Here is a 13,739-nt window from a genome sequence, read left to right on the forward strand (position 1 = left end):
AACCTGGGCCTTACGGGTCACAAGGTCATGGTTATGTGTTCTGTCACCTCTCAGCTGTTGTCTTTGGGAGAGCATCCAACATCTGAGAACTGCTGTTCCCTTGTCTATTAGATGGTCACGATAGCAACTTAGGTTAGGACCTAGGTTGTTGGGACATGCGGAAGCGTATAATGCACACAGTTCTTAGGGGAAGCAACTATAGAGCACTGTCTAGACCACATACATCTCAACACACTCCAGAATAAAGGAGACTTGGTTTGAGTTCATGGCCATACCTGGAACTTTTGGCCACTGTTTGGCTAAGTGAGAAGAAAGGCTTACAGGTGAACAGTGTGTGTGTGTGTGTGTGTGTGTGTGTGTGTGTGTGTGTGTTCATGTACATGTGTATGTTGGGGTTGGACATTTAGGTTGATGAAAAGCATGCAGTTTTCAGTGACAGTGGTTGGGAAGGGCAGTCAGTGTAGCTCCTATCCAGGCATGGGTTAGATGCTGGCTGGCGGGGCCAGATGGGATCTGATTGTGTACTCTTGTGGCTGAGTCAGTGCAAGAACCTTCCCCTCAGAGTGGCCTGGTTTCCTGAGGCTGAGCAGGGCCTTTCTGGATCGAGACTGAGCAAGCGTTAGGAGGCTGAGTGGGAAGGGGCCATATGACCTCTGAGGTGTGGTCTGTCTAGCGTGCCCATGAGGATGGAGACATGAGGGCAGGATCTGTTCTAGTTTCTGGAGATGGGGCAAGGGAAGGATGGACCTGACTTTGGAAGGGAAGGCAGGGCCTGATGCCTAGGATGGTGTGGGAGGAGAAACCATCAGTAGCTCTGGCTCCTGGGGATGGAGCAGTAGGCTCAGCCTTCTCTACTTGGCCACGCCCAGGAAGGTCCATGGGCCCTGTGTGAGACCTTCACCGGCTCCTTGCTTTTTTTCTGCTTGCTCTGGGTTTGCCTGGACCCACAGTCCGCAACTCTCAGGCTGTCTCTCACACCCCTCTGACACTCAGGCTGACTCAGCGGGCTCTTCCTTGAGTTTGCTCCATGCCTCCTCTGGGCAGGTCTTCCTTGTCATTTGGTCCTCAGTTCCTGAGCTGCATGGCTCTCCGCTGCTTCTCCTGTCAGAATATGAACCACCGTCACCCATGATGATACTGTGGTTGTCCTCAAGGGCAGCCATGGTCCTTACCTGCTTGTGCCTGTGTAACACTATGAGGGCTGTCACAATGGGCGCCCTTCGTTTTGTGGTTGGGGATTCTGAGGTTTGGCTAGGATACCTCTGTGATCTGTCTCTCCATCTAGGCTGAGTCCCCAGGGCGGAACCATGTTTGGGGTTTCTGCATGCCTCAACAGTGAGCCACATGTATTGTTCCTGCGGCAGGAACATGGGATGCTCCAGTGCCCCCACCTGTTGGGCTTCGTGGTGGATGGCGGGGTGCAGGGGGAGGGGATATGCTGGGCTTCACCTCACTGATGGGCAGACGGCTTGAGGGGAGTCTGAACTGAGCCATGGACCCGAACCACTCACCTCACTGTTTCCTTCCCTTTCTCTCCCAGGGAGCTCAACGGCAACAACATCACTCGGATCCACAAGAACGACTTTGCTGGGCTCAAGCAGCTTCGAGTGTTGTGAGTACGGGTCCCCATCGGGGTCTGCCTCTACCTTCACCCCAGCCTTGGGTCTGGAGTTCTGGATAGGAGCTTGAGAGCCATAAGCCAGCACAGGCCTTCTACCGTGGGGTCAGGGGCCTCCTGAGTGGGTGCAGTGGGCTGATGTTGAGTGTCCTGACCCAGAGAGCTTACTGCCTCCCATGTGGCTGAAAAGAATGGGCGCGGAGGACTTGGGCGGGGCACCTCTTAGCCATTTCCGCCTCTGGGATGAGGGCAGAGCAGGTGGCATGGGGAGTCTATCGGTCTCTGCTCAGCTGTGCCTCATCTGGAGGAACACCACACTGAAGATCCTGAGTTGGGGAATTTGTGAAGTTGTGACCATTTCATCTGGATCTAGGGGGGGCCTGGGAGTGTCTCCCACTGCCCCCTCACCTCGCCCTACCCCCCGGCCCACACTGCCCTGGCAAAGTTCGTTGGGGTTCCTCCCTTTTCCAGCGGTTGGTTCCTAGGAAGCCTTGTTTAGCATCCTGTAGCTGTTCTGTCTCTTTGCCTCCCAGGCAGCTGATGGAGAACCAGATTGGAGCTGTGGAGCGCGGAGCTTTCGATGACATGAAGGAGCTGGAGCGACTGTGAGTACGGGGTGCAGGATGGGGAGGGTACGGGGCTGACAGAGTTTATCAGCAGGCTGCTATAAGATCTGGGGTGCTTAGGGAGGGGACCCCAGCCTCACCCTGCCTGATGTTGCATTGTGAGATGGCAATCAAGAGAAAAATGGAAACCAACATCCATTCCCGCCCTCCGGGCAGGCCTCCTGTTTGTCCCTAAGAACATGTGGAGGCAAAAGGTTGCATAAGTGGAATTCCTTCCATTCGCCTCTCCTGAGGTGTGGCTGCCATTCCTTGATTGGTGTGTTCATAAACGAAGTCATTGCCCTCGAGGGAGAACCCCCACACCTGAGGCTTGCTGTCGCAGGTTCAGGACCACGGCACAGCAGTGAGGAAGCGAGCAGCCCTCGGAGCTCAGGCTCCGCGTGGCTTGCTCCCCAGTGGAGCTTTTAATATTGAAACTGGTCGTGGTGAGCTGTCTACATTTCACCCTGGTGACCATGAAAAGGAAAAGGACCTGGTGGGCGAGGACAGGGGTTAGTGGTGTCTCTCTGTGGTAGTCGCCCATCTGGTCCAGCAAAAATGGTTTGGATGCAGATGCTAACTGGGAGAGTCCCAGTGTTCATGTTCTTTGACCCGAAAGGTCATTTCATATTAAGGAACTGACCAGAATAATGGCTAGAAATGCGTATTTCTGTATGTTCTTAGCAAATTACCAAAATTTTAGAAATAGCCATTTGGGTGGAGATAAGGGCAAGATAATACCACCAACACCACTAGTGTGTGTGTGTGTGTGTGTGTGTGTGTGTGTGTGTGTATGTATGCATATAGAGAGACACCACTGGGGTGTGCTCACAGCACGAGAGAGACAGGAAAGACAGGAAGTGAGGACTGTGTGTGTGTGTGTGGAGAGAGAGAGAGAGAGAGAGAGAGAGAGAGAGAGAGAGAGAGAGAGAGAGACACACACACACAGACAGAAAACAGCATCAACACCACTGAGGTATGCTTGCAGCACGAGTGAGGCAGGAAAGACAGGAAGTGAGGACTGTGTGTGTGTGTGTGTGTATGTATATAGAGAGACAGATAGACACAGAGACAGAGACAGACAGAGACAAAGAGACACAGACAGAGACACACATACATACAGAGACAGAGAGACACAGAGAGAGACAGAGAGACAGAGACAGACAGACACACACACACACACACAGAGAGAGAGAGAGAGAGAGAGAGAGAGAGAGAGAGAAAGAGAGAGGACAGACAGATAAGCAAGCACATAGAGCAGTAGAGGAAAAACAGGTCCCTCCCTCTCCTTCCCCCCCCTTACTCCCTTGATGTTCTCACAGTGAATTTCTATAGCAGTTACAGCTAATACTGAGCATCCGTCCTCCCCTGCCAGTTGCTCTGTGGAGCCCTTGGCCCTGTGGTATGTGGCCTAGCCCTGAGATAACTCTGCTGCAGGCAGCCTTCCACAGATGAGATTCCTAGGTCTAGAGGCTAAGCCGCAAGCGCAGAGGAGGAGATTAGAGTTCGACCTAATTAATCTCTCTCTTTTCATTTTTCCTTAAAGAAAACAAAGCATTAAACCAATAGAAAGGGGCGTGCTTGTTTCATTGTCTCTTTGCAGCTCAGAAGCCTCCCGCTTCCCCCAGGCCTTAAACTGAGCAGTCAGCCATCCAGTGCCAGGCCAGATGTTCATTTCTGTGTTTGCTTTCTGTATAACTCTTATAATAAGATACCTGGCTCTGCGGGCCTGACTTGAATCTACTCCATTCTACCTCCCCTCTGGTTTTACCCGGCCTTAGAGAAAAGGAAGTGGGAGGGGTCTATTCTTGAGGAGGAATGGCCCGAAGAGGAGGTGTGAGGGGTTTATGCTCGAGGAGGCGTGGGCCAAAGAGGAGGTGGGAGGAGCCTATGCTTGAGGAGGCGTGGCCCGAAGAGGAGGTGGGAGTAGCCTAGGCTTGAGGAGGCGTGGCCCGAAGAGGAGGTGGGAGTAGCCTAGGCTTGAGGAGCCGTGACCCATTGTACAAGCTGCTGCCACCTGAGGCCTGGTAGGGACTTCCTTTCTCAGTTGAGACTTGTCTCTGCAGACCTTGACACTTCTGTATGCTTTCAGCTTCTTTCCCTGAGCTGGGACACTTCGGGGTGTCAGGTATGCACTGTGCACCCCTTCAGTGAGCAGCCAGTGCAGCGGCCATCTGCTCTGGTTTGTGGTAGACCGCAGGGATCAGTTTGTGAAAGCTGGTGGGAGTAGGGAGTCAGAATAGAAACACTCAATCTGTGAATATAGCGTTTTCAATTAAAATGGAAATGTACATTTATTGGCCCCTTTCCCAGCCTCACCCCCAAGAATTCTTCTATTTCCTTTTAGTATGAGACAGTGACTGGGGTTCTGTTTGGCTTTATTCATCCAAACCACACACATAAACCTTGTGTGATTTTTTTTTTTTTTCCGTTTGGGTTTCTTGAAGGTAGAATGAGATTTTTTTTTTCAGCACCTTGGAAGCAATTTAGGTGGAGAATTAAATCTTTTTACTGAATTCAACAGCTCTTCAATTGGCAGCTTTCCCTTTTTTTCTCTAAGATCTCTCCAAAGCAGCCAACATAATTTTCATATAGATGAGTCTCTTCCCAGCAGCATTTCATTTATTTGTGAATGAAGCTGATTGAATTGTGTAACCCTATTTCTAAGAACCTGTGGTGTAAACAGGGTTGAGAGCAGACATAGCTGCTTCTCACAAGCAATTAGGAAAAGCGGGTATAGAAGCAGGAGTGTGAGGCCCTGCTGGTCATAGCCATAGCCTGGGCTAGCCTGCTGCACAGAGGCCACCAAGCATGGGTGGTCAGTTATGGGGGATGTGAGCTGGAATGGGAGACGCAAAAGGTCAAGCTTCAGAAGCCGGCACGGCTTAACTCAGGTTACCACTTCCCCTCTTGGTGTCACAACCTGCCTCAACTCTCAAGAGGGCAACTCCATGATGTCAGCAAGCCATGATGGCACCTGGCAAGAGCCAAGCTATATGTCAAGATGATGGCATTAAACATTTCCCAGTGGGGTTGCTGTGAGGAGGGCGTGGGCTCGGATGAGAGCGTCATTGTCACGTTTGAGAGGAGGAAGCCCATGCTTTACTCTGTTTCCATCCTGTGTGTCTAGAGCATCTGTCCTGGGGCCCGGAGCTGAGAAAGACAGAGACTGGCAGGAGCCCTCAGCCACTCTTTTCCTCCTGAGATATCCTTCTGTCTCTTATGATGAGGCTCACTCCTTGAATGTTCTTTGATTTTCCACTTTAAATTAGTTGTTGAATTCCCTTCCCTTCCCTTCCCCCTTCTGAATGTTTTCAAAAATTGAAGGCAGACAAATGAGAAAGTCTTGGGGGAAAACAAAACAAACTTAAACCTAGCAATTACCAGGCAGTGTAAATACCGGATTAATTTATTGGAGTGGGGATAAGGGGCTGGGGGAGATCCGGTGTCTGCTCTTGTTGCTTTAAGGCTTACATCAGTAGTCCCTTTTCTTACAAGGCAGTGTTGTGTTTCCCTAGGAACCTGCCCTTTAAAGTCAATCTCTTCCGATTGATCTCCTAAAGCTGTAAATCTGGTGTCTGTCCTGAGCTAGAACATGATGGTTCCCAGTGTGGTGACAAAGGCCATTCTTACATATTAGACGCAAGGTGACCTCAGGGGAGCTAACCACAGATGAGGTCCTGCGTGACATGTGGAGTTCAGTCTCTTCCTCTCCCACCAGAAGTTGTTGTTGTTGTTGTTTTCCTGAGCTGTCTCTTCACATCCAGTGAGAAGAATCTGGGTGGCCTGTGTGTAGTGTAGTACTCTGTTGAGATGCCTTGCTGGAGACTTTAGCAAAAGTCTCTCTCTCTCTCTCTCTCTCTCTCTCTCTCTCTGTCTCTCAAATTTTAGTTACTATCATCTGCTATAGTTTCTCATAAGTGATAAGAAATCCTCCCATAGCAGGTGTGGAGCCTTTCTGTGATCTCTGTCTTCCTGTCAGGCAGATTCCAGACCCAGATTTCTGGCTCCTGCCCATGTGTAGGGCAATGCTCCCATCTGCCCTAGAACAGCGTGCTTCTCAGTCTGTGGGCCGTGACCTCTGTGGGGATAACCGGCCTTTGTGTATCAAATATTCTGCATATCAGATATTTACATTGTGATTCATAGTAGTAGCAAAATTACAGTTATGAAGTAGCAACAAAACAGTTGGGGGACACCAGGACCTTAAAGGGTCACAGCATTAGGAGGTTGAGAACCACTGCCCTAGAAGAATAAAAACTATCAAAGCACACCCTTGGGCATTAGAAAGCATGGTTAGGGTGTCCGGAAAGGGACATGCTGGTGTTTGAGTGTCTCTTTCCTTTTAATTTGAGTTTTTCCCCCCTATTTTGATATATTTATATATTTGTTTGTTGTTTTGAAACAGCATCTCTCTGTGTAGCCTTGGCTGTCCAGGAACTCACTATGTAGACCAGGTAGACTGACCTCAGACTCACAGAGATTTGTCAGCTTCTCCCTCCAGAGTTCTGGGATTAAATGATGTTTGTGCCACTACTTCCAGTGCGGAGTTTTTATTTTTTTATTTTTTTAAATTTTTTAATTTTTATTTTGTTTATTTATTTATTTATTTTTGAGACAGGGTTTATCTGTGTAGCCCTGGCTGTTCTGGAACTCATTCTGTAGACCAGGCTGGCCTCAAACTCAGAAATCTGCCTGTCTGCCTCCCAAGTGCTGGGATTAAAGGTGTGCGCCACCACCGCCCAGCGAGTTTTTATTTTTTTAAAAGCATCCATTTTCTATCTATCTATCTATCTATCTATCTATCTATCTATCTATCTATCTGTCTGTCTGTCTGTCTATCATCTATCTATAATCTGTCTATATATCTATCATCTATTTCTATCTCTCAATCATCCAACTATCTATCTATCTATCTATCTATCTATCTATCTATCTATCCATCCATTTATCCATGCATTTATTATCTGTCTATCTACCTACCTATCTATCCACTGATCTAACTTCCCCCCACTTTTGAGATTTGGCCTCAGCTGTCTCACATTGTCCTGGAACTCATTGTGTAGGCTTGCCCATCTTCAGGCTCAGAACGATCCTCCTACTTCAGCATCCACGGGCTGGGATTAAAGGCATGCATTCTCATGATCATCTGAAAGCATTCATTTTTGATAGAAGATATTTTCATTTAAAGAGAACCAGAGTAAACAATAAAATAAAAATAACAACAACAACAAAACCAAAAGAAAAAAACCAGCCAGCCAGTCAAACAAACACCAGTGCTGTCCCGGCCAACTAAGTCGCCCTACCTCTTTAGGACGGAGCTCATATTTCATTAGGTCAAGGACACAACTCACAGCTGGGATTGTCTTGAGATCAGATCTTGGTGGATCATGCAGGGGATGATGGGAAACAAAGGAGAAAGGATGCCTGCAGCTGTTTCGTGGAGAGTTTTACCCCCCTCGATGCAGTACGGCTGAGTGGTCACTCATAGATGAGCCGTGCCTTAGAGGAGATGCCTCCTCTACTCTGGTCCTCTAGGGATTCCAGTCCAGGTCCTAATGACTTGCAATGCAGTGCTTTCTGAGTGTCCTCTGCTGTCGCCGGATGCTTAGGTGACTCTCTCCTTTTACGTTTTTCCAGACGGCTGAACCGCAACCAGCTGCAAGTGCTGCCGGAACTACTGTTCCAGAACAACCAGGCTTTGTCCAGACTGTGAGTTACACACGTGGGCTGCTACCCACCCTGTGTGTGCGCGCGCGGCGGCGGCGGTGGTGGTGGTGGTGGTGGTGGTGGTGGTGAGGCTCAGACCTTGGCCTTGTGCTCCCTGGATCTGGGCATCACAGGCCAGACCTTTCTATCAGAGTCTGTGTGGAAACTTCTCCAGGCAAGAGCTTGAAAGAATCCTAGTGCATCCAGCTGCACACGGTGCTGCGGGTGGCAGGATCATGGAGGGCGTGTCTGCAACTGCGCGTACAGTCTGCTGTGGACACTTTCTCCCTTGTCACTGCCTTTGCATGCCTGTCTTGCGTTGACCCTTTATTCATTCCACTAAACCCTCCTGAAGCTATTTCTATTTTCAGCTCCGTCTACCTTTAGAATCATGTGCTCTGTGACTGGATTTAGTATCAATGATGTCAAGCCATTGTTTTTATTGGCTGCAAAGCTGTCATTTTATTGGCTGCCAGTGTACTTCTTCCAAGAATGAAGGAGACTTACTAATTGTCGCTGCATGGTCCTCCATGGTTTTGAGCTGTTCTACAGTCTGTTCCGTTTTGTGGGATCTGGGGTTCAATGGGGGCCTTTGAGACTTCCTAAGGAAGCTCTGGTGCAGCTCCGTCTTCGTTCGGCTGCCTCTGAGGTGGGGAGCTCATTATTGGACTACTACCTCATATATCAGGACATTCTTAACTTTGAACCTCCCATTTGCTCTCTAATAACACGTTTTTCTTAATTTTTCATTCTATAACTACTTAGCACAACCGTGCCCTATTGTTAGTTTTTTAGAGGATTTTCAAATTTTGAGTTGGGAGATTTTTTTGAGTCCTCTTAATGGTTGTTAGTGAACAATCTTGATAGCCTGAGGTGGGATCCTCTGTAGGGAATGGGAGACAGTCCCGGAAATAGTGTGTCCATCAGAGGTCAGGTGGCTCTGGGTTTTCTCAGTGTAATTTTTTTGGCAGCCAGTGTTTCTTCTTGAACTTTGTATTCAAGAAGAATTGTATTGGCTCAGCTACCAACTGAGCTGGGGTGTACAGCCGTCCTTCCTGGGTGGCCCGCCATGGATGTCTGCTATGGCCCTGATCATGCAGGTTCCCCTGCAAGGAGCTCCTGCACCTACCACATGTGACTGTGAGAAAGAGTGTCTCACCGCTTTACCACTGGGGAGACAAGGTTGGAGAGGCAAAACAATATCCTTGTTTCGTATTTCAATAGGAATTTTGGAGCAAAGGTCTTCCACACTTTAATGAATATTAAGTAGCCAGACTTTGTAACCAAATCGGCATATGGAAATCCATTCAAGGAGGGAGGGGCCGGGAGAAGAGGACACCTGCTCTTGGCAATCCCCTGGGCTGGGAGCCAAGGGATGCAGTGGCCTCAAGCTCTTGTGGGGGCGGGGTGGATGGCATTTCCAAGTTCTAAACTAAAGCCAGTGCATTGAATACTTCCTGCCTTGCTTCGCATCTGCTCCCTTGCGTTTGGCAGGAGGACATTTTTATGTAGGGCTCCAGCCCATAGCTGGCTCTGAGCGAAGAGAGCTTGTTTTCTTCAGGTCTGTCTTGCTCTCTACCTCACTCTTTGCTTTGATGCTGGGGTTGGAACCCTGGGCCTCCCAGGTGCCGAGCATGCATTCTACTACGAAGCTATGCCCCAGCCTCTCCGTATTTCTGAATCGACTCTGTAAGCAAGGCATAGGAGCCAGCCGGACTTAGCAGAGAACACCAGTCAGCATGTTCCACCAACATCAAGCAAAGGCTTGAAGTCATGATGGCGCCTGTGCAGCCTGTGCACCTCCAGCAGGAGCCATCTTGAAAAGGGCATCTCTGTGGGAGGTGGCTGGGCAAAGTTTTACAGGTGGAGTCCTTGCTCCTGTGTCTGGGCTCACCCAGGCCCCATGGCGGTGACTGTATGGGGACAGATAAGGGAGTGCTTACTTGCTGCTCCCCACCATGTTCCGGTGACATAAACATCTGATTCTGAGTCCCCTAGTTGTTCTGGTCATGAAACTCTCAGACATACTATCTTGAGGACCGGTAGGGGTGACGGGGGGGAGCAGGGTGGGTAAAGTATGACCATCAAGTTCCTAGATTCTCCAGGACAGGAACTCAGGTACAGCTGTCCCCAACAGCTACTGAGATGTGAGAATGTTTCTAGTTCTTTCCGTTCACCTTTTTGTCTTGCTCCTTTCTGTACCATCAAGGAGCCCAGGATGTTCCTTGGCAACGATGATGTCACTGCCCCAACCATTTGCATTAGCCACAGTGTTAACCCTTTTCCTACTTGTAACCATGTAGATCAGATCTTGTAGGGTCTTGGGTGCTACCCCTGGAGATCTGGGGATAGGGACAGTATGAGTCCATCTTAGGCCCAACGGTGGTGGGGGTTTGTGCAGTCAGCTGGTGTAGCAATCTCTCTCTTTAGCTCCAAGTCCTTGGCATCCCTTAAGAAGGCGTGCTAAGGCCAGCTCCAGTGCTGTGTTTCTGGTCCCTCTGTTGGTTCTCGCTTTGCTTCGGAGGGATCTGTTCCTAAGCCTTTACATCTGGAGAAAATGAAAGACTTTCATGCAGATGCTCTGCTAGTCAGTATGGCAGTGGACTTGAGAGAAACCAAATGTGCTGGAGAGGGTGTGGCCAGGGTGGTACGGTCCAGTTGATCTTGTCTGTGCAGCTTCCAGAAGTTAAGTGCATCTACTGTGTGTTCTACAGTGGCAGTCCCCCTGGTGTTGGGATAACTTGTCCATTCCTTCCAAATGAACAATGGATGTCCCAAAGAGGTGCTGTACCTTGGATCAGAGAGCAGTTAGACAGAAGGACTAGAATTAGGCACTGGGACTCTGAGGGTCTATAATGAACTCGAAAATGGGCTTAAACCAGGACCTGGAAATGTCACCACTGAGTATCCATCCACCCCAGGGAGATAAGCCCCAGCATAAGCGTGCATCCTGCAGCCATATTCAGAACATTGAAGAGAATGTGGAAATAACCTTAATGCTCCATATCAGGGGAGTGGTTAGACAAATTCCAGCATATCTGCTTGATGGAGTACTTAAGCAGTCATCAGAAATGGCCTTCGCGGGAGATGTCAAATCATGCAGATGTTTGTGATATCAAAAGCCAGAGTTGTATTGATCCCTGAATTGCTCTAAATAATGCATGGAAAATGACTGCAGAATTCTAGCGGGGATTGACTGCGGGTGATTTCTCTCTTTTGTGTTTCCCAGATGTTCTTTAAGAAGGACGGATTGTATTTATGGTAGGAAACCTGCCAGCTTTGAACACTAATGGAAAGCCCCTGTGTCTGAGGTAAAACTAACATTGGTGGGCAGGGAGGCATCACAGCGCTACAATGCTGGTCTAGCACCGGAGAAGGCTCAGTGCTATAAAACCTGGAGCAAACAACGAGTCCCAGAGGCGTGGTGTGGCTTCCTTTAGCCCCGTGGATCCAGCTGCTCCTTTGTGGGATCAAAATAACGCCCACATCCCAAGGCTGTTGCGAGGCTGAAGAGACATGAAAACTTTTACCTCAGCATCATTAGCACGGTGGCAGGTCTCAGAGGATATTGGACATTGGTGCTGGGATTGCTCTGGGGGGAACAAACCTAACTCCTATACCTCCCGCCTCAGAGTGACCCCACCCTTGAGCATAGCTTAGCATCGGTATTGGCTTCCCTCATCTCTGCAGACTCAGCCTGGTCTAGAGTTCTCCTCCTTAGCTTAGAATCTCAGCATCATCTCTTTGCTGCTCGGTCTGTGGCTGTGGCCAGCAGGGCTGGTGGAACTTGGATAGCCTTACAGGTTCAATGTGTCCACTTGTCCAGGAGGTGACAGTCCACCATAGGTGCTGTCTGAGAGATAGGCCACACCCGAGTCTCCTGTCGGGGCGGCTGCACCTGGCAGCAGGTTACCTTGGTTTGAACCAACTTTTTACCTGTCACTCAATTCTCAGAGGGTATCATTTTCGTGGACTTCCACAGGGCTCAGGTTTGAGGGTAGACATGTTTGAATTTTGATAACTTCTCTGTAGTGGCCAATCCCAGACTTCCCTTGCTGGGTGGGGCCAGGGGCTTGTCTGTGACCTGGCTCAACTCCTCATCTGACAGACAAGACACTCTCTGGGATGGCGCCATCCTTCATTCATCTTCAGATGCTTCAGTCACTCAGATTCCCCAGGCTTCTGCTTAGCTTTGAAGCCCTTATGCATCCGGCCCAGACTGACTTCTTGGTCTCTGCAGATTTCCGCAGGTTTGGGAGGGGCGGGCAGTGATTGAGGCAGCTCAGAGCATCTACTTCCCATGTGTGTGTCTATATCCCTGTCATAAGGACGACAATAACTCATTAACAAGGCCCTGGTGGTGGGAGCCAGGCTGTGGAGCCTGCCCAGCCCTGTGGAAGAATGACTGACCCCCATGACCCTGTCTCAAGCTGGGTTTAATTAAACTGTCAGCACTGGTCAGAAGAACAAAGCATCCTTTCCCGCCAGGGCCCAGCCCCCATCAGAGGCAGGAGGCTACTCCACTGAAACAAATAGCTGTACAGAATGGATCTGTCTCGCCTCCGAGGGAAATTACCCGAAGCAGAAGGTGACCTCGCTATTGCCACACGTCCAAGCCAGCTTCTGAGAAGATGCAGACGGCCATGTGGGAAGTGGGGCTCCCTGGTGGCCCCCAGCTCTGATGGAGCCTCCTTCCTGTCTGTGCCGTCCCCCCTCCCCAGGAGTCTTGCTGGGTGTCAATCATTTCTTAACATCACTCTTTCCAGAAAGTTCTTGAGCTTTGTCCAGAGACAGGAAGGCTATGAGAGGCTCAAGGTGTTAACGATAGATGTGGCCTTGTGTAAATGGTTAGGGGAGAAGCTGGCCCAGCAGGGTCATCTCTAGGAGACTTTTCTGCTTCTAGCACATTCTCGTGTGTCATAAGGCTCTGGGGAGTGGCTGAAAGATGGCTCAGCAGGTAAAGGTGCTTGTCTATGCAAACTGGACAACCAGTCTGACCTGGAGCACGGGGTAGAGGAGAACTGACTTCTAAAAGTGGTCCTCAGACCTCCACATGTGTGTCATGACATGAGCCTGTTCTCATACATACCATACACAGACACACACACACAAAAAAACAAAACAGAATTATGAAAACAAAAAACCCCAAACCTCCAAGCCAGGAGTAGTGGCATGCAGACAGATCTCTGTGAGTTCAAGGTCAGCCTTGTCTACATAGAGAGTTCTAGGACAGCCAGGGCTACTTAGTTAAACCCTGTCTACTACCAACAAAAACCCCCAAACAAGCCAGAGCAAAACTTCTTGTCTGTCAGAGCTGAGGAGACAGGCTGGAGCACAGACAAGCCCCTGGCCTCACCTCTCCGTGAAGTCTGGGATTGGCCTCTCTAGAGAAGTCATCAGAATTCAAACATGGAAGAATGGCTGACCCTTTTGTCCACAGCCCCTGAGCCCTGTAGGAAGGAGTTCATGAAAATGTCATTTCCACATGCAATTTCAACCTCAGGGAGATTTAGGTGATCCCATCTCCCAAACTTGTTTCTCTCTTTACAAACTTTTTATTTATCTATCTCAGGGAATCTGTTTTAATACCTGTTAGTCTCAGACAAGAATCATGAGAGTCTAGATTTGAACTCAGGCCCATCTAATCCCAAAGCCATGGTCTTATGGCTAAGCTCTGTGTAAACTAGAGTTGTGTGTGTGTGTGTGTGTGTATGTGTGTGTGTGTGTATTTATGAAGATTTTCAGGGTCAAGGTCGTCGACCCAGGTCCTGAGTTAGTTGGGGTGGAAGGGTCCTTATTAGCAGCAT

General features: G+C 49.3%; 1 protein-coding gene across 1 annotated transcript in view; it reads left to right on the plus strand.

Moving 5' to 3' along the window:
- Slit1 (slit guidance ligand 1) overlaps window positions 1-13,739 on the plus strand; it is a 144,410-nt gene that overhangs the window by 14,279 nt on the left and 116,392 nt on the right. The window contains exons 2-4 of the mRNA XM_052185962.1: window positions 1,541-1,612; window positions 2,152-2,223; window positions 7,864-7,935. Of these exons, the coding sequence (XP_052041922.1) occupies window positions 1,541-1,612; window positions 2,152-2,223; window positions 7,864-7,935 (216 nt within the window). The remainder of the gene's footprint in view (window positions 1-1,540; window positions 1,613-2,151; window positions 2,224-7,863; window positions 7,936-13,739) is intronic.

The sequence above is a fragment of the Apodemus sylvaticus genome, chromosome 1 (genome assembly GCF_947179515.1).
Source record: "Apodemus sylvaticus chromosome 1, mApoSyl1.1, whole genome shotgun sequence".
Classification (NCBI taxonomy): Eukaryota; Metazoa; Chordata; class Mammalia; order Rodentia; family Muridae; genus Apodemus; species Apodemus sylvaticus.